Raw genomic sequence first — 18,762 nt, 5'->3', positions numbered from 1 at the left:
TACGTCCCCCTGGTGAAACTCTTCACTGTCAGGTGAAAAGAAGCAGCTGGCGACTCCACATGTATCGAAGGAGCCGTGTGGTAGTCTGCAGCCCTCCCCGGATCGGCAGAGGGGTTGGAGCAGCGACCGGCATGGCTCAGAAGAGTGGGGTAATAAGCCGGATACAATTGGGGAGAAAAAGGGAGAAAAAAAATCCCCCCCCTCTCAAAAAATGATGTGAAGCTGGGTTCACGAGGCGCTTCACATCCAAAACTCGGGACAGGAGGGATTCCCCTTGAGAAAAGAGGACTTACCTGTCACGTCACAGTCAGGCGGCCTTACACTTGTCAGCTACCTCTTGCCAACAGCGGTTAAATGTGTACATTCCCCCACTTGGTTGACGGGGCCAACTCAGCCGGCCTGATTTCTTTAGCGGTGTTTTGACGTCCTATCACTTTGATTGTGAACGCTGCTTCACCCCCACCCCCCCCCCATATGTTCTTCTGTCTTTCTGATTCGCTTCCCACCCAATGGAAAAAGGAATTGGTTTCATAACATACCCTTCAAACTTACATTTTTATTGCTATGAACAAGGCAGTGATCACAGCACATCGTTGCTGTGTTTATCCGTGTAAAGTCAAACAGAAAAGCCTCTACTTCCACTCGTCTTGTTTTCTTTTTCTTTCCTCCATCCATCCTTTTTTATTTTTCAAGAGCAAATTCAAGTGGAAATCACACCGTCTAGTCCCGAAGAGGCGGTTAAGATGGCAACTTTCATATGAACGTCCAAGCACAAAGATATAGTATGTATATAGATATATATATGTATTTTTTCTCCTGATGAGAAGTCCTCAGACTGCCCATGCTGCAGAGAGAAACGTGACGACGAGCCACGCTCGACTTAGTCATTGTCAGAACAGTCCTTGCATTGTGGTCCAAATGCAAGCTTGTCCTACACCAAGGCTTGGTTTAAATCATGTGAGCCTTGTTACGGAATCAGGTCACGCTTTGTTCCCCTGCACCGCGTGATTTGTTGATACAGTCTGTTGAGTCGACGAGGTGCAGATCCATCCTGTGTTAACAGCTGACCTCCATTTTGCCTTTTGCCACGGACTTGTTTAATCTAGTTTTCAGAACATATAGTGAGTGAGGGTGAAAATATGAAAGGAAAAATATAAACAATAGCATGGCTGGAATAGTCAACAGCCCAGCTATTTCCATTTCTTCTTGGTGTGGTCTTGTGTACTTGGGCAGTTGGAAATTAACTGAGGTATTTCACATCCATTCCAGTTTGACGAGTGTCTGTACATAGCTGTGAATGGAGATGGCGATGAAGAAGAGGATGATCTCAGGAGAAAGATTTACGTGTTGAAGAAGATGATTGAAGTCCACTTTGGCATGGTCACCCTCAGCAGTCACCTCATTAGGAAACAGTAATGTGACTTTTTTGTATTTGTTTGCATTTGTTGTATTGTTTGCATGTGTGTCCGTGGTGTTTGTTTCTTCAAATTCAAATCAGTTGAATCTATTTTAATTTACTGTGGATTAATGAAATCCTAACGAACTGTGTTGTCTGTTGCCAGACTGCGTCCTCAGGACACAGAGCAGAGGATGAGATTGTGGAAACATCTCCAGGGCCTGCTGGAGACATACAGCCACCTCCGTGAAAATGACCAGAGCATCCTAGTGGAGGTACATGCACAGTTCTGTTCCCCAGAGCAATCCTTTACCCCGACTTAGGCCCTGCTCTCATGAAATGAAACGTGTATTCATCAGTGTACTTATAAAAAATTGTGATTAACAACACTAATGGGCGTTTTGCGCTCATTCGTAGGGTGCATTTACATGCACACTAATAATGCTGATCTTACCCCAATTATGGTTATTCTGAGAGTATTGAAATGGTCACGTGAGCCCTTTACCTGATTTCTAAAATCGACATAAGGTCTTTAAGAGTAACTAAACCCTATCTGATTTTAGTGAGTTTGCTGGCATTACAGATTAAAAACCCATGTAAAGGTTAAAAACATGGCAGGCTGGTCTTGGTACTCTGTGATGTAAGCATAGCAGCATAAATACAGCTGCAGCCAGTAACATTAATAATGGATCAGGGGTGTGTTCTGGAAAGCAGGATTTGCGAGTTTAAGCAGATCTTTTAACTCGAAATTCATGGAAATCTGGAATATTTGATTCCAGATACAAAGGTCAGAGTAAGTCCAGTTCAGTTACTGTGACAACTTGTGCCCTGACGCTAACCTGAAAAGTGGCAGGTTTGTTTGAAATAAAACCCAACCACACCTTCAGTATTTAAGTAGCAGGGAATTCAGTTGGACATTTCATCCGTTTCGATATTGTCGTGCCCGTTCACTGAAGGTCCAATTGACATGGAGGCTCAAATTCTTCGCCGAGCGCTTCACCGAAAACGAGTTGTTAGAGCTCGTTGTGATATTTTGTCATTTGCAGAGGGGTTTCGTTGCGAACGTTATCTTTTTTTCATCGTGGCCCATAATCTATCTCAACAACCTTCTTAAACCTCACATCTTTAACGCCACTCATCGTGGATTTGTGCTCGCATTGTTACAAACTCTGTGCATGCCCTTCGTGTTTTTGCCGATGGCAGCTTTCTACATGACATTGGAGATGCTGAACACATCGGGAAAGCAACAGTGTGCAGATCCATCTGGAAAGCGTGCCTTGCACTGAAGCACTTTCTGCTTATTTCTGTTGTTTTCCCGGGACATAAAGGGCTAAGGTACTGAGCTGTTTAAACAATGAATAATCATTATCTAACATTTCAGGATTTCTAAATGTAATTGGCTGTGTGGACGCAACACTGATTCTTATTAAAGCTCTTAAGTGTGAACGAAGGAGATTATGTGAATAGGAAATCTTTTCTCAGCATCAATGTGCAGGTAATGACAAGGTTTAAGTGTCTAAGTCAAATCTTCATTTGTCAAGATGTGATGCCACCCACATATCAGAGATGTGGAAGCCAACAGGCCAGGGTCTATACATGTTTCAAGCGTGTTTCGTGAGTCCACCTTGTACAACAAATTTGAACTGGGCGAGTTGCCTTTCAAAGAATGATTGACGCTTCAGTTCTGCTTTTATAGTGTGTTAAATGTATAACCTATGATTACTTTTGTCATGTGATAATAGGACAATAGGGTAGTGGCCGAAAGGGTAAGATCGCGGATACAAGTGGCTGAAATGAGTTTCCTCTGTAGGGTGTCTGGGCTCAGCCTTAGAGATAGGGTGAGGAGCTCGGACATCCGGAGGGAGCTCGGAGTAGAGCCACTGCTCCTTTGCGTCAAAAAGAGCCAGTTGAGGTGGTTTGGGAATCTGATTAGGATGCCTCCTGGGTGCCTTCCTTTGGCAGTTTTCCGGGCACGTCCAACTGAGAGGAGACCCTGGAGTAGACCCAGAACTCACTGGAGGGACTACATGTCCAATCTGGCCTGGGAACACCTTGGGATCCCCCAGGAGGAGCTGGAGGGCGTTGCTGGGGAGAGGGACGTCTGGAGTGCCCTACTTAGCTTGCTGCCATGGCGGCCCGGCCCTGGAGAAGCAGCCGATGATGAGATAATAGGACAATATGATGGTATCTTCCTTGGGGACAGAGGCTACCCCTCCCTGCCTGCCCTTTCTAATGACCCCTACCTTGACTCTGAGCCCTCAGCATAGTGCCGCTACAACATGGCCCTCTGCAGGACAAGAGCCAGGGTGATGATGACCATTGGCATCCTCGAGGCCTAGTTCCAGTGCCTGTATGGGCTCAGGGTTACTCCAGAGAGGGCATATGAAACCACTGTGGCAAGTGTGGTGTTACACAATATTGCCACAATAAGCGGAGAAAGATGTTCTGCTGCAATCATAGAACAAGATGATGCACCCCTCTGCCACCTTCCTGACAACCAAGATGGCCGGACTGTGAGGGACACGATTTGCAACAACCACTCAAACTAAGTGCAATATCACTCCAAGCAGTTTTTTTTGTGCATGCTCAATAAATACCAGTTTGTCAGCAGATTTCTTATTTCCTGCTTGTCCTGCAAATAAAAATGGAAGGACATGCTTTAATTTGTTAACACCATGGAAAATAAATTAATTGTATAAACCCAATTTTAACTTGTGCTCCAGTATTTCAAGTATTTCAATTTCAAGTTTGTTTGTTTTTTTTATTTGAAGTTGAAGGTGGTCCATCTGGAAGGTCACATTTTTATCATTTGCGTCTCCAGATGGACTTTATATAGATATTTCACCGGCTTCGGGGACGAGAGAAAACATTTTGTTAGAGGAGGTTATAGTGTTCTTCTCATTTTATGATTTCAGTTTGACACATGAGTGACGGTGATAAAGAGACCCATGAAAAGCTATTCTGACTGTGATAAAATGTTCTCTGGATTTGAATGGAGATTCTCCCACGGGGGAAGGGGGAACAGCCAGATGTGGTCTAACAGGGACAATGACAAGCAAGATTTAAATGCTGAGAGAGTCTCATCATCTACATCCTAGAGCACAAGATGTTTTAAATATAGGCTACTTGAAACCCATACATCAGGCAAAATCTGTTGAAAATGAGGCGCTTACTGATGGAGGAATGGCCAGAAGATTGGGGAATCCTTCAGTCAGTGGAGATTAAGGTGGTTAGGTGCAAAAGTGTTAATCAGTGATCAGCCTTTATTCAGATATGATAAACCTGCCATTTATAATGGCGCTTGTGTCCTGGGGAGTAGTTGGCCCTGATGAGCTACCCCCCAGAATGACATCCATAAATGGCCTTCTGCATTCTGGCTGAGTGCCAGCTCTTCAGTCGGGGGTGAAAGGTGGTGGTTGGGGCCCCCTCCGTTTTACGGGACTCTGCCTTCTTCCTGTTGGCTACAAAGTGAAACTCAACTATAATGCTTAGGCCTCCATTTACAATTAAGCAAACAAATTGGCTATAAAGCTAACAAAGTGTTACCTGATTGGAGGTTTTCCGGGCACGTCCAACTGGGAGGAGACCCCAGGGTAGACCCAGAACTCGCTGGGGAGACCACATGTCCAATCTGGCCTGGGAATGTCTTGGGATCCCCCAGGAGGAGCTGGAGGGTGTTGCTAGGGAGAGGGACGTCTGGAGTGCCCTACTTAGCTTGCTGCCACCGCGATGCGGCTGATGATGAGATGAGCTTATGTTTCTGTACGTGACCTTTACCTGCTGCCAAGTGTGTTTCACACCACTGGGGTTACATCTGATTCAAAATCATAAAATGCATTCAGTATTATAGTATACAATGCAGGCAAAATTAGATCATATACTCAAGTTACTTTAAATATGGAATGCAACAGAACTACTTTCCACGACTTACGAATTAACTGTCAGCAGTTTCTTTTCACGCCATCTCCCTTTCCTTTGCTGTTGTTGCAGTATTACTTCTCTTCAAGAATATTTGCCGGTAGTCTCGGTATGCCGTCGTGACTACTTCTTGCTCTGTTGCTGTGGACAACGTGGCATACGGTTTCTCTCTGTTAGAATCCATCATTTACCACATCCTCAGTGTTCAACTGATGATGGCTTTTAAAGTTAGACGCGAGCGCGCACAATGTAGACTCGGCCTGTCCAAAGTTGGGTGAACTTAAGCTCCAAAATTGGAATCATCTGTTCTGGAACCAAAAAGTCAGCCCTTGTAGCATTTCGCTAACTCAAGTCAGAATTCGAGGTTTTGACATTTGTTCAAACCTTCTTTCTGGAACACACCCCTGTTTTATTATTAGCATTGACAGATAGCCAACACTTAACAATTGCCAATAGTACTGTCAGTGCTGCTTCTTTGGCACACCTACATACAACAAATCCATTATTAATGTTATTATCTGCAGCTGTGTTTATCCTGCTATGTTGACATCACAAGATGTATCCTGCTATGTTGACATCACAAGATGTATCCTGCTATGTTGACATCACAAGATGTATCCTGCTATGTTGACATCACAAGCTGTATCCTGCTATGTTGACATCACAAGCTGTATCCTGCTATGTTGACATCACAAGCTGTATCCTGCTATGTTGACATCACAAGCTGTATCCTGCTATGTTGACATCACTAGATGTATCCTGCTATGTTGACATCACTAGATGTATCCTGCTATGTTGACATCACAAGATATATCCTGCTATGTTGACATCACAGAGTACCAACACCAGCCTGCCATGTTTTTAACCTTTACATAGTTTTTAACCTGTAGATGTCAGTAAACTCTCGAAAATGGGTTTAGTTACTATAGGGATTAGTTGTATCGCAATGAAATTCGGATATTGTCATGTCGTGATGCACATTTTGGTTTCAAAATTAATAACAGGAATCTATATTCTACAATTTGCCGTAAAATGAATTTTAAAAAAACAAACTGAAGGGAGTATTGTTTGAAAACTAACTTTGGTTTGATATAATATTTTACACAACCAGTTTAGTTCAGTAGTTCATTGTTCGTAATCACAGTTGGATTCCTAAGTATGGCATTTTTGTATATGTAAGCAGATGTTGTAATATGCGTCAAGATTGTGTAAAACCCCCTATGAATATAATGACTGTAATATTTTCCGTATCACCCAGCACTACTCCCCGCTGAGGAACATTAACATTTATGTTCCCGAGACGCCAAGCCAGGGAAGAGGCAACACTGGGGCTCATACCATGAGCCTTAGTGTGGTTTTGTGTGTTTAGATCAAGTGAGGTCTATAAGATGAAGAAATGGTTGTCATCCATACCTATGCATTTCCTCCCACCCCATCTTGTCCCTTCTCCCAGGCGGTGGAGAGGTTGATACACCCCACATTATGTGAGCAGTGTATTGAGTTTCTGGAACGCCGCCTTGTGCAGCAGCTCAACAGGAGCATGGAGAGAGCTGGAGAGGAAGTGCTGCACGCCTTCATCCTGGTGCACACCAAACTGCTGGCCTTCTACTCCAGGTACAGCCAGCAAAGATGTTTCTGTTTGCCTTCCATGCTTCTTTCAGATAGAAATGAATCACTTGTGCTCTTGCTCATCATCAGTACTCAATATTCTGTCTCGCATTAAAGGTTTATCAAGGGTAGACCTCACCATTTTTAAAATGTATCCCTTTGTATCCGTCCTCAGTAACACTCACAATAGGACAGAACCACTTCTGTCTACTCACTTTGTGTCACCGGGGAGCACCGTGGATATATCAGAAACTTTTTCTATCTAATGAGAAAATAAATATAAGCTGGGCGGCACGGTGGCGCAGTGGTTAGCGCGGCCACTTCACAGTGAGAAGGTCCTGGGGTCGAGCCCCGGGGTAGTCCAACCCTGGGGGGGTCGTACTGGGTTGTCCTCTATGTGGACTTTCCATGTTATCCCTGTGTCTGCGTGGGTTTCCTCTAGGGGCTCCGGTTTCCTCTCACAGTCCAAAGACATGTAGGTCAGGTGAACTGGCCGTACTAAATTGTCCCTAGGTGTGAATGTGTGTGTGTGTGTGTGTGTGTGTTTGTGTGTGTGCGTGTGTGTGTGTGGGCCCTGTGATGGCCTGGTGGCCTGTCCAGCATGTCTCCCCGCCTGCTGCCCAATGACTGCTGGGATAGGCTCCAGCATCCCCGCGACCCTGAGAGCAGGATGAGCAGTTTGGATAATGGATGGATGGATGGAGAAATATAAGCGAGGCTCAGCATTTTCGGTTTTTATTTTTCAAAGCCATCCAGCATGCCGAATTTCGCCACAAGAGGACCCTGTTACATAACCTCACACGAACAGGAACAACCTTTGGATCCATGGAAACTTAAAATCCGGGTGAAAATTAGTTTGAAAATCTGGGTGTTTTTCGGTGAAAATCGGTAAAAACTTGAAAACGCTGAGCCTTGGATATAAGCCATTTCTCTTTCTTGATTCTTGGTCAGAACTTGAGTGTAAGCAGAAAAATCGCATGTCCTCAGTCAACATTGGGTATATTTGAAAAAAAAAAAAAAATTCTATAAGCGTCCATAAATTCAGGCAACATTCAGGATTGACGTAACGTCCACAATAATCAAGCGAAATGTCCCTTTAATGCGTTGAACACTTCTCTTTCCTGGCTTTTCCCCACGCCCAGTCAGAACGCAAGCTCACTTTCCACGTCAGACCTGCTGGCTCTCATCGTCATGGCACAGAATATGTACCCCAGTAACACAGAGCTGGACGACACAAGCCCCGAGGTAAACACAGCTCACGGCGCCCTCCCTCAATATAACCTGACATGCACAGCGCTCCGATCCCCTCTGTTTGTTTGTTTAGGATGTGGAAAGTACCTCCGGCTCGGGTCCCGATGTCTTCTACACCCCGGAGCCCTCCCCAACAGACAGAGATTCAAGCGGCTCCGGTGGGTTGTGAAGATTTTGTGCGCCTGTGTGTGTGTGCCTGCTCGTATATGTATTTAGCTACTAATGTGTTTTTACTGCCCTACCATGGCAAAGAGCAGTAATTAATTTTTGACTGGAGGAAGGGTTCGAGATCACGATGACTCGGGGATTGTTCATGGCAAAAGATATACCCGTGTGGGCGCCCGGGTAGCGTAGCGGTCTATTCCGTTGCCTAAGAAGCGGCGGGCGACTCCGCATGTGTCAGAGGAGGCTTGTGGTAGTCTGCAGCTCTCCCCGGGCACGGCTCGGAAGAGAGGGGTAATTGGCCAGGTACAATTGGGGAGAAAAAGGGGGAAAATAAAATTAAAAAAAAAGTATACCCATGAAAGTCTACTGACATGATAATAGCTTGTGTACGAGCAATACTGTTGTTGCAGCTGAAGAGAAACCCAAATCCCTTTTTTTGGTTTTCACTACTCAAGAAGTTTTTCTGTCCTTTGAGGGAGACATCGCACTTTATTTGCTTTTATCCTTTCTTTATTTTAACAGAAAGGCCAGAGAGAGGCAGCGGTTCCCTGTTTGAGTTCGTGGATCCAGACGTACAGGTAGGATCATAGCTGTGCTGTAATCGATGCTATATAACGGAGTAAGAGCTCATTACCGGATGCAAAAAAAACCATCCTTAGATGGCGGAGGACAGTTTGCAGACTCTGGAAGTCCCGCCTCCCGACCCGTCGACCCCACGCCGGGTATTCTTAGACGTTTCTCTCAAGGAGGGCCTGTATCCCATGATGCCTCACTCCATGTACTGCTTACCACTCTGGCCTGGGATCACGCTAGTGCTTCTCACTAAGGTAACCTCGCACTGCTTACACACACACACACACACACACACATAGCATTGTGCGACACAAAAGTTAGGCTGGTATAATGGGGTTGATTCATTAAAACGTGGTGTTGGTGATTTTAACACCCACCCATCATGTCTGCAGCTGTGTGCCGACATGATGGACCGCCAGCCTGACTGGTCCGTCGTGAACCTACATCAGCTAGATGGGGGAGTGGGCCTTAAGATACAGTCCATAATAAGGGATTGGAAATGCGGCGCCAAATTGCAGCTCTTAATTTGGCCGTTAAGACCCGTTTCCACGGGTAGCGCCGACACAAATGGTCAAAACACAACGTTTAGGGCGATATTGTTCATTAATGGAGCCTCTTTCGCTGTAGATAATCACTTACAGAACACGCAAATCATTAGGAGGAGACAGTCTGGTCAACACCATGCAAGTGGTAGGGAAAGAGGTGCTAATTCCCATGTAAAACGCCTTCTAACACGCTAATCACCTCATTAACCCCGACGCTTAAGTTTTATGAATATGGGCATGTGAGTATATCCATGTTATTTCTATCTCAGCTTGTTTCCTCCTGCAACCAGAGGGAGGCACACTTGCGGTTACTGAAGTGAGACCCGGGTCTCTGGAGGTGTTTTAGCAGACACCTTTTTTTGTGAGACGTTCAAAATATCAACACATCTTACATTCAGTTAACCTGATCATCCTTTAAACCCCCCCCCGCTCAGATTCCGAACAGCGGTTTGGCCATGTCGGTGTATGCCTTCCTGGAGGCCTTTGCCAAGCTGGAGAGACGTCTGAGTGAAAGCCCTGAGGGTTCGGCTGCCGCCAGAGGCCAGCCCGCTGTCCATGACCTCCGCAGCAAGCTGGACAAGTTCGTCAAAGCCCTCGTCCCCAGAGACATACAGGTGTGTGTGTTTGTGTGTGTGTGTGTGTGTGTGTGTGTGTGTGTGTGTGTGTGCGTGAGATAGATTGGAAAAACTAGTGGGAGGTTCTTTCTCATCTCATCTCTGCAGTTTGTCTTGAGGGTCCAACATCTTGTCCTAACCAGTACACTCACATCATTTAAACCATATGTTGGGAAAACATAAATGCGTGACAGGGAAAAGCTATACTTCTGTTTCATAGCGGCCAAATAGTTTGGTAAATTTTCTGCCGTCTGTGTGTGTGTGTGTGTGTGTGTGTAATCTAGTGGCTTTTCTTTGATGAAATATTCTTTTAAAATTGTAAATTGGACCGCCGAAGACTTTTGTGCAGTCTTTGTCTCTGTCTCCCTCCAGACCTCTCAGCTGCAGAATGTATGGACGGAGTTTAAGAACCGTGCCTTTGCCAAAGGAGGACCCGGGTTCAACAAAGAGTAAGTCTGTCATTGCTCTCTAGTGGCCAGGAGGGTTCATAGCAGGTCTTATGTGGCTCCTCAATGGTTTTCCTTGTTTTAGACTGATCCCATGGTGTAAGAGTATGAAGACCCAGCTATGTGGCGTGTACAGACAGTGTTTCATCACCGAGAGCTCTGGAGGCGCAGAGAGTCACCAGTACCTCTCCCCGAGTCTACAAGAACGAGCTCAGACCCTGGTACAGTACGTATCAGACCCCTCAACAACTTCTTACTCCGTCCTTTGCTTTTTGTCCCTCCTCCCAAGTTTTTCATCACATTGTCCAAATTGAGGTCATTACGGCAAATGGTTGACTCATCAACCGTCGCTGTCTGTGGATCTCAAGTAGATCCCGGCTAATGTGGTTCTTGCTCATGTTCTTGAACTCCTACCACGTCAGCTCTTTCTCTCTCTCTCTCTCTCTCTCTCTCTCTCTCTCTCTCTCTCTCTCTCTCTCTCTCTCTCTCTGTCTTTCAGGGAGAAGCTGATGGACTGGAAGGACTTCCTATTGGTGAAGAGCAAGAGGAATATTACGATGGTGTCATATCCTTTCAGCTCAATTCAGTAATCCTGCCCTTCAGGGATGCTCTGTTGTGGTCTGATGGCTTCAGATGACAGGCGACAGTGGTTAGAAACCCAGATATGGCTCAGAGTGGTTCACACGAGACACTTTAAATGATTCAAAACTGATCTTTCAGTGCTCTGCTGCCAAGGGTGTATCATTTTGGGGGATTCGGCAAAAAAGTCCATGCATATATACCGTATTCCCTGGACTACAAGTCCTACCGGGAGTACAAGTCGCACTCGGCAAAAAACATGTTACGAGGAAAGGAAAAAAAAAGAAGAGTATATATATATATATATATATATGTCATTTCAGTGTTTATGTCACATTTATATGGCAGTACAGTAGTGATGCAGGGGTCAGGGTTCTTAAATACCCGCAACCACCTGACCCGTTATGAGAGCCAACCCGCACCGCCCGACCCGCTAGAATGTGCATTAATTAACCACCCGAACCCGACCCAAACCGCAAACCTCCAAAGTTAGCCTAAGCTACAGCAAAGTGAGCGGTGTGACACTATTTCATTATTTTTGGGCTGTTCTTTAGTGTTGAATAGCAGCGAAACAAGTAACCCTTCATTAAAGACATGAACTCTTTCTCTCTCGCTCACACACACGCACGCACACATGCCTCTTTTTTTCTGACCAAAAAGTTGTGGCGGTGTAAACGCACCTCCCAGGGTAAGAACCCGTAGGTGAAGCCTCAACACTAAAACACATGCGTTAACCAAAACCATGACCCCAAACTGATGATGAACCTGCGTGTGTGCATGCTTGAGAGAGAGAGGGTGACAGAGAGAGAAAGAGTAGCCTATTACACACAATGTTTGGTTATTGATAACTTACTCGGAGCACTGCTTTGTCACTTTTTTACTCGCCCGCCCGAACCCGTGATATTTTATAGTAAGCTTAGCCGAACCAACCCGACCCACACATCACTGCTACTACTACTACTAGTACTACTAGTAGTACTACCCGCACATCACTATGGTACAGTATTTTCAGTTGAGTCACAGGATTTAAACAGTGCCATCTTGTGGCCTTATTTGAAATGCATTGTATCGGTCCCACACTACTACACTGTATAAGTTGCTTTGGGATATAAGTCGCAGCACCAGCCAGACGAGTAAAAAAACAGCGACTTATAGTCTGGGAAATACGGTAATCGGTATGACACAGAGACAGATGACAGCTAACTGTCTTCATGCTCAATAATCCAGGTATGGAAAGACCAGAAAGGTGAATCAGTCCATCTGGACACAACGTTTATTGAGAGAAGTGTTTCATCACTCATCTAAGTGACCTCTTCAGTTTCAGCTGACTGCAGGTACCCTCACCCTTATAAACAATACAGTGGCATAACGACCGAAACCAACAACCGGTCTCATATGCAAATTGCCGTGACCATTAACTAGAGTTACAATGGCCATGTGTACTATTCACAAGAGGGTTGGGGAATAGTTGCAATCACAGTATTGTAATATGGTGACTTGTACATCGGGGTAACCAAACAGATGCTGGCCAAGAGGATGGCACAACACAGGAGAGCTAGCTAACACGTCAGGCCAGGACATCAGTCTACACCATCTACAGACCACTGGCCACTCTTTCAAGGATGAGGGTGTGCACATCCTTGATAGGGAGGAACGCTGGTTTGAACGGGGAGTCAAAGACGCCAGAGAGAGAGGGTGACAGAGAGAGGGAACGGCCATCTCTGAACCGAGGGGGGGGGGGGCTAAGAGTACATCTGTCACAATCTTATAATGCTGTGATTGCAACCATTCCCCAACCCTCTGTGAACAGTACACATGGCCATTGTAACTCTAGTTAATGGTCACAGCAATTTGCATATGAAACCGATCGTTGGCTTCAGTCGTTATGCAACTGTGCTGTTTATAATGGTGGGGATACCTGCAGTCAGTTCAGATTGAGTAAGTCACCTAGATGAGTGATGAAACATTTTCCCTGCCCAGGTAGCATAGCGGTCTATTCCGTTACCTACCAACACGGAGATCGTTGGTTCGAATCCCCGTGTTACCTCCGGCTTGGTCGGGCGTCCCTGCAGACACAATTGGCCGTGTCTGCGGGTGGGAAGGCGGATGTGGGTATGTGTCCTGGTCGCTGCACTAGCGCCTCCTCTGGTTGATCAGGGCGCCTGTTCGGGGGGGAGGGGGAACTGGGGGGGGAATAGCGTGATCCTCCCATGCGTTACATCCCCCTGGTGAAACTCCTCACTGTCAGGTGAAAAGAAGCGTTTGGCGACTCCACGTGTATCGGAGGAAGCATGAGGTAGTCTGCAGCCCTCCCCGGATCGGCAGAGGGGGGTGGAGCAGTGACCAGGATGGCTCGGAAAATAGGGTAATTGGCTGAGTACAATGGGGAGAAAAGGGGGGGGGGCCAAAAAGAAAAAAAATTTCCCAATAAAATTTGTGTCCAGATGAACTGATCCAACTCTCTCGTACAAGAGCTACTGTTGCCTTAATCAGACGTGGCAGTGATTTTGAATGCTTTAAGTATTATTGCCCTGAATGTGTTGATCTTGACCTAGTAACTCACTTACCTGGAGGATTTCCCTGGTCTCATCCATTTCATCTGTGTGGACCGCTCCACCGGCCAAATGATTGCCCCCTCGCTCAATGTCACAGACCGCACGTCCACTGAGCTCGGAAAGGGGCAGCTGGCGCAGTTCATCAAGAACAAGGTCAAGATCGGGAAATGTTCGTCTTAGAACGGTTGAGCGTAGACTTATGCCCCTTTCCCACTACGTGGTACCGGCTCGACTTGACCCGACTCGCCCTTTTATCATTTTTCCATTACTGGAAAGTACCGCCATTTTGGTAACTGTCACCACTTTTCTCGTACCACCTTCGTCAAGGTTCCCAAAAAAACTGGAGCAGGTACCAAAACCTACACTGAGGGGGTACCAAAACCTACACTGAGGGGGTACCAAAACCTACACTGAGGTGGTACCAAAATCTACACTGAGGGGGTACCAAAATCTACACTGAGGTGGTACCAAAATCTACACTGAGGGGGTACCAAAATCTACACTGAGGTGGTACCAAAATCTACACTGAGGTGGTACCAAAACCTACACTGAGGGGGTACCAAAATCTACACTGAGGTGGTACCAAAATCTACACTGAGGGGGTACCAAAATCTACACTGAGGTGGTACTGTTACGGTAATGGAAAACAACACAGAAGGGAGTCGGGTCGAGTCGAGCCGGTACCGTGTAGTGGAAAAGGAGCATTAGATGGTTGAGTTGCTAAATAATCAACCTTTCAAAGTGATCTGATGTTTGAATTGTTTGATTCTATGCTGCCTTGCGGTTTCAGCGTCCCGTCTTTTAATGGACTTTCACGTACCATGTTGCACTCAAGGTCTGGGCGCTAGTCAGCACGACACGCCGATATGTCCAGAAGGGTTACTCCACCGTAACGCTGCGAGACGGAGACTTCTACTTCTGCTACTTCCTCTGGTTTGAAAATGAAACTGTAAGTGATTGATATGTAATATTTGACTACTTCTTCTTTCAGCTTGTCCCCCGTTTTTCAGGGGTCGCCACAGCGGATTGTACAGTTTCCATCGGTACCTGTACAATCCGCTATGGCGACCCCTGTGGTGAAATACATGTAATATTGTACTATCTAGTCATAATGGTTTGAGATGGTCCTCACATCTACAGACCTCTCACGTGTTGATGTTACTTTGGGGCTCTCAGACTACATCCGGATCCATTTATTTTTCACTTATGGTGAAAATGGATTGAGTTTTTGGATCCTGTTTGCCAGTCATTCCCATTTCAGAATATACTGAGGAATATAAGTAGAAATAACACCAGGTTATTACATATTTGAATATATTAGTGAATTTTTGGGAATTCCAGGACCCTAACATCCATGATGTGGATATTGCATCAGCTGTATATGAGAGTGCTAATACATATAATAGCACGTAGTGCTCATCCTGAACAGTTGCTAGTGATTCCTTCATGCAGCTGGAAAACTAACCAAAATCCACCTCAGCCAGTGTAGACATGCACAAGATAAATCCTTGAAAGCGAAAAAACTCGATATTAGTGATGGACCTAGTTAAAGGGGATTATTTGTGTATTTTTATATTATATATATATATAAAGATAGATGTAGGGAAAAAACTTTAATGCATTTCAGTACAAGTTTGTTTCGTGTGTCACGCACTCATCCGCTGCCAATGTGATTAAATATTAAGAAATTTATATATATATATATATATATATATATATATATATATATATATATATATATATATATATATATATATATATTTACTACTACTACTTTTGGCTGCTCCCGTTAGGGGGCGCCACAGCGGATCATCCGTTTCCATCTCTTCCTGTCCTCTGCATCTTCTTCGGTCACGACAGCCACCGGCATGTCCTCTCTCACCACATCCATAATCCTCCTTTTTGGCCTTCCTCTTTTCCTCTTCCCTGGCAGCTCCATATTCAGCATCCTTCTCCCAATATACCCAGCATCTCTCTTCCACACATGTCCAAGCCATCATGTGTGGAGGAGAGATGCTGGGTTATATATATATATATATTAGTGTTTTTCCCCCGAAACTGTCAATGGTGTTGAGTGCTCAACTAATAAGGAGCGAAATATCAACGATATATATATATATATATACACACACACACACACACACACATATATATATATATACATACATATACATACATATATACACACACACACACACACATATATATATATATACACAGTACAAGTATATATACAGTATTGGGGCAAGTAAAAGTATATATAATAATAATAATAATAAATTTAACTTATATAGCGTTTTTCTAATACTCAAAGTCGCTTTACATTAAACGGGGTGAAACAAGACGACAGATAAACATAACACAGCCATACAGGGGTGAGTGGGGAGGGGGGCTACGAGAGGGAGAAGCGGCAGCCCCACACAACGCCAGCAGTACTCTCCGACTTGGACAGATACAAAAGGGAAAGAAGTACTGTGTGTGTGTATATAGTGTATATATACTTGTACTTGCACCAATACTGTGTGTGTGTGTGTGTGTGTGTGTGTGTGTGTGTATATATATATATATATATATATATATATATATATATATATATATATCCAGTGAGTAAAGTAAATTCTTTATGAGACAGTACAAGCTTGTTTCGTGCGTGGCGTACTCATCATCTGCAAAGTTATCTCTCTCTCTCTCTCTCTCTCTCTCTCTCTCTCTCTCTCTCTATATATATATATATAGATATAAATATAGATATATGTGTGTGTATCTGTTTTTATATTGGACTGAAACAGGGTTGTATCTGGAATGTCTTATTTGGGTATGTCATGTATGTTACATTTTAGAGGTCTGTAGTAAAGCATCGTATGAATGACAGATTATCTAACCCATCAGGGCTACAAGTTAGAGGCGCTGGAGCTGCCCATTCGATCCGATGACTCCGCCCCCATTGGGATGCTGGCCTCGGACTATTACAGGTAAACAAGCGGGCCCAGTAAAGAGGCCTCTGTCCCCCAGTGTTGAGCAGACATTTGATATTGTCCACCCTTAACACGGCACCAGGTAACTGTTCTGCTTCACCACATCGTCATTAAAACCACTTTGGTCACATGCTGCGATGGCTATGGGGGAACGACACAACTGCCACTCATAATCAGTTTCTTTAGAAGCCTTGTTTTCATCATGCATTCTGTCTGCATCCAGGCACAAAACCTCCCAGGAAATGACAGCCATTCTTTTACAGCAGTCATTTCCTGTTTCCAAATTCAGTAAGCGATCATTATCAAAGTATACCAACTTTACTTTGCCTCATTTGTGAACATAGCGCCTCCACTTACACGGTAGCCTTTTGGACTACTGCTTGTATTGGCCTCCGGGTGGCGTGGCGGTCTATTCTGTAGAGATCGTTGGATCGAATCCCCGTGTTACCTCCGGCTTATTGGCCGTGTCTGCGGGTGGGAAGCCCAGATGTGGGTATGTGTCCTGGTCGCTGCACTAGCGCCTCCTCTGGTTGGTCGGGGCGCCTGTTCAGGGGGGAGGGGGAATGGGGGGAATAGCGTGATCCTCCCACGCGCTACGTCCCCCTGGTGAAACTCTTCACTGTCAGGTGAAAAGAAGCGGCTGGCGACTCCACATGGATCGGAGGAGGCATGTGGTAGTCTGCAGCCCTCCCTGGGTTGGCAGAGGGGGTGGAGCAGCGACCGGGACGGCTCAAGTGGGGTAATTGGCTGGGTACAACTGGGGAGAAAAAAAAAAGGGGGGGGGGGGACTACTGCTTGTAAATAAATGGACACATCTTGCTGCCACAGTATTAAGAAGGGAAAAAAGCGGCCCGGTTCTTTTTGCGACAGTTGACAAAAGAGACGTCGCCGAAGTCCAACAAGTTACCAGCTGCCGCTTTAACACTGGTCGCGAATTCAAACAAAGACCTACTGACGGCGCTTTGCAAACTGTCTGTACTGCAGGAAGCTGCTGCGGTACTACAGCAAAAACCACCACGGCGAGGTGGTGAAATGCTACGAGCTGCTGACGGTCCACTTGGGCATCATCCCCACCGAGTTCATCCTGCAGCACTGCAGACAGCTGGCGAGCAAGCTGTGGGAACCCTCTCGAAACCCGTTACTGTAGCAACATGCACGCGCGTACGGACAGAACCACGGCGGACAAGCCACGTGCACGTCTTCCTCGTTCCCTGGATGGCCTTACATTTGATTTTACGTGTGATATTTCCAAAACGTTGTCCTTTAAAGCATAAAAATGTGTATTTCCCTGTGTCCACGTTTCTGCACTGAGCACGTTTGTCACTGGCACCTTGTGTATGTCTCCTCTTCACCTTCGCACACCTGCTGAATGTTTTATCTTACGTCGTCACTTTTTACATTGTAATTTATTGTTGAGTTGTTTCTTTGTGTCTCGTGTCCTCGTATTTATTAGCAGTGTATTAGTTCTGGGAGCTGCGTGTGAATCAAGAGCAATTTTGTAGTAATTGTGTCACTTTCTTCAGTCCACAGAACTCCCATTCCACAGTCATCCTGTTATCTATATATCTTATCCATTCCACAGTCATCCTGTTATCTATATATCTTATCCATTCCAGTCATCCTGTTATCTATATATCTTATCCATTCCACAGTCATCCTGTTATCTATGTATCTTATCCATTCCACAGTCATCCTGTTATCTATATATCTTATCCATTCCACAGTCATCCTGTTATCTATATATCTTATCCATTCCACAGTCATGCTGTTATCTATATATCTTATCCATTCCACAGTCATCCTGTTATCTATATATCTTATCCATTCCACAGTCATCCTGCAGCTACTTAACAACATTACAGCTACAGGTACCACCATTACTGGTGTCGGTACTACTCCTGAGTCGACTGCAACACGTTTATTTTGGCTGTGAGAGACATAAATCACCACTCTTTCAATATTTATTTGCTTTTGGAAAAATTTTTTTAGAGACGGTAAGGTGTCAAATGCACAACTGTTTGTCGTAAACATAAAAATGATGTTGAATTTTTATAAACCAGCTAACATTGTGTTGTTTTACCAAACCAACCAACCACGGTCACTGAGATGATGATAAAAATATTGATGACGACAACAA

The 18,762-nt window shown here is 45.0% G+C and overlaps 1 protein-coding gene across 2 annotated transcripts in view; it reads left to right on the top strand.

Annotated features, from left to right (window-relative positions):
• The window catches only part of hps1 (HPS1 biogenesis of lysosomal organelles complex 3 subunit 1), a 23,602-nt gene extending 4,853 nt beyond the window's left edge, over positions 1-18,749 (top strand). Inside the window, exons 4-18 of one of the 2 annotated variants that reach the window (XM_056291398.1) lie at positions 1,270-1,412; positions 1,563-1,671; positions 6,768-6,928; positions 8,065-8,167; positions 8,247-8,331; positions 8,861-8,916; positions 8,998-9,165; positions 9,891-10,070; positions 10,443-10,519; positions 10,602-10,742; positions 11,016-11,081; positions 13,659-13,803; positions 14,486-14,599; positions 16,540-16,622; positions 17,610-18,749. In XM_056291398.1, the coding sequence (XP_056147373.1) occupies positions 1,270-1,412; positions 1,563-1,671; positions 6,768-6,928; positions 8,065-8,167; positions 8,247-8,331; positions 8,861-8,916; positions 8,998-9,165; positions 9,891-10,070; positions 10,443-10,519; positions 10,602-10,742; positions 11,016-11,081; positions 13,659-13,803; positions 14,486-14,599; positions 16,540-16,622; positions 17,610-17,772 (1,794 nt within the window). In that variant the 3' untranslated portion in view covers positions 17,773-18,749. Of the gene's footprint in view, positions 1-1,269; positions 1,418-1,562; positions 1,672-6,767; positions 6,929-8,064; positions 8,168-8,246; positions 8,332-8,860; positions 8,917-8,997; positions 9,166-9,890; positions 10,071-10,442; positions 10,520-10,601; positions 10,743-11,015; positions 11,082-13,658; positions 13,804-14,485; positions 14,600-16,539; positions 16,623-17,609 lie in introns of those variants that run through there. The other variant, XM_056291399.1, reaches the window with a different exon arrangement.
• The last annotated feature ends 13 nt before the right edge of the window (positions 18,750-18,762 follow it).

Source organism: Lampris incognitus, chromosome 13 (assembly GCF_029633865.1).
Source record: "Lampris incognitus isolate fLamInc1 chromosome 13, fLamInc1.hap2, whole genome shotgun sequence".
In the NCBI taxonomy this organism is placed as follows: domain Eukaryota; kingdom Metazoa; phylum Chordata; class Actinopteri; order Lampriformes; family Lampridae; genus Lampris; species Lampris incognitus.
This window is presented reverse-complemented; position numbering and strand designations above follow the sequence as displayed.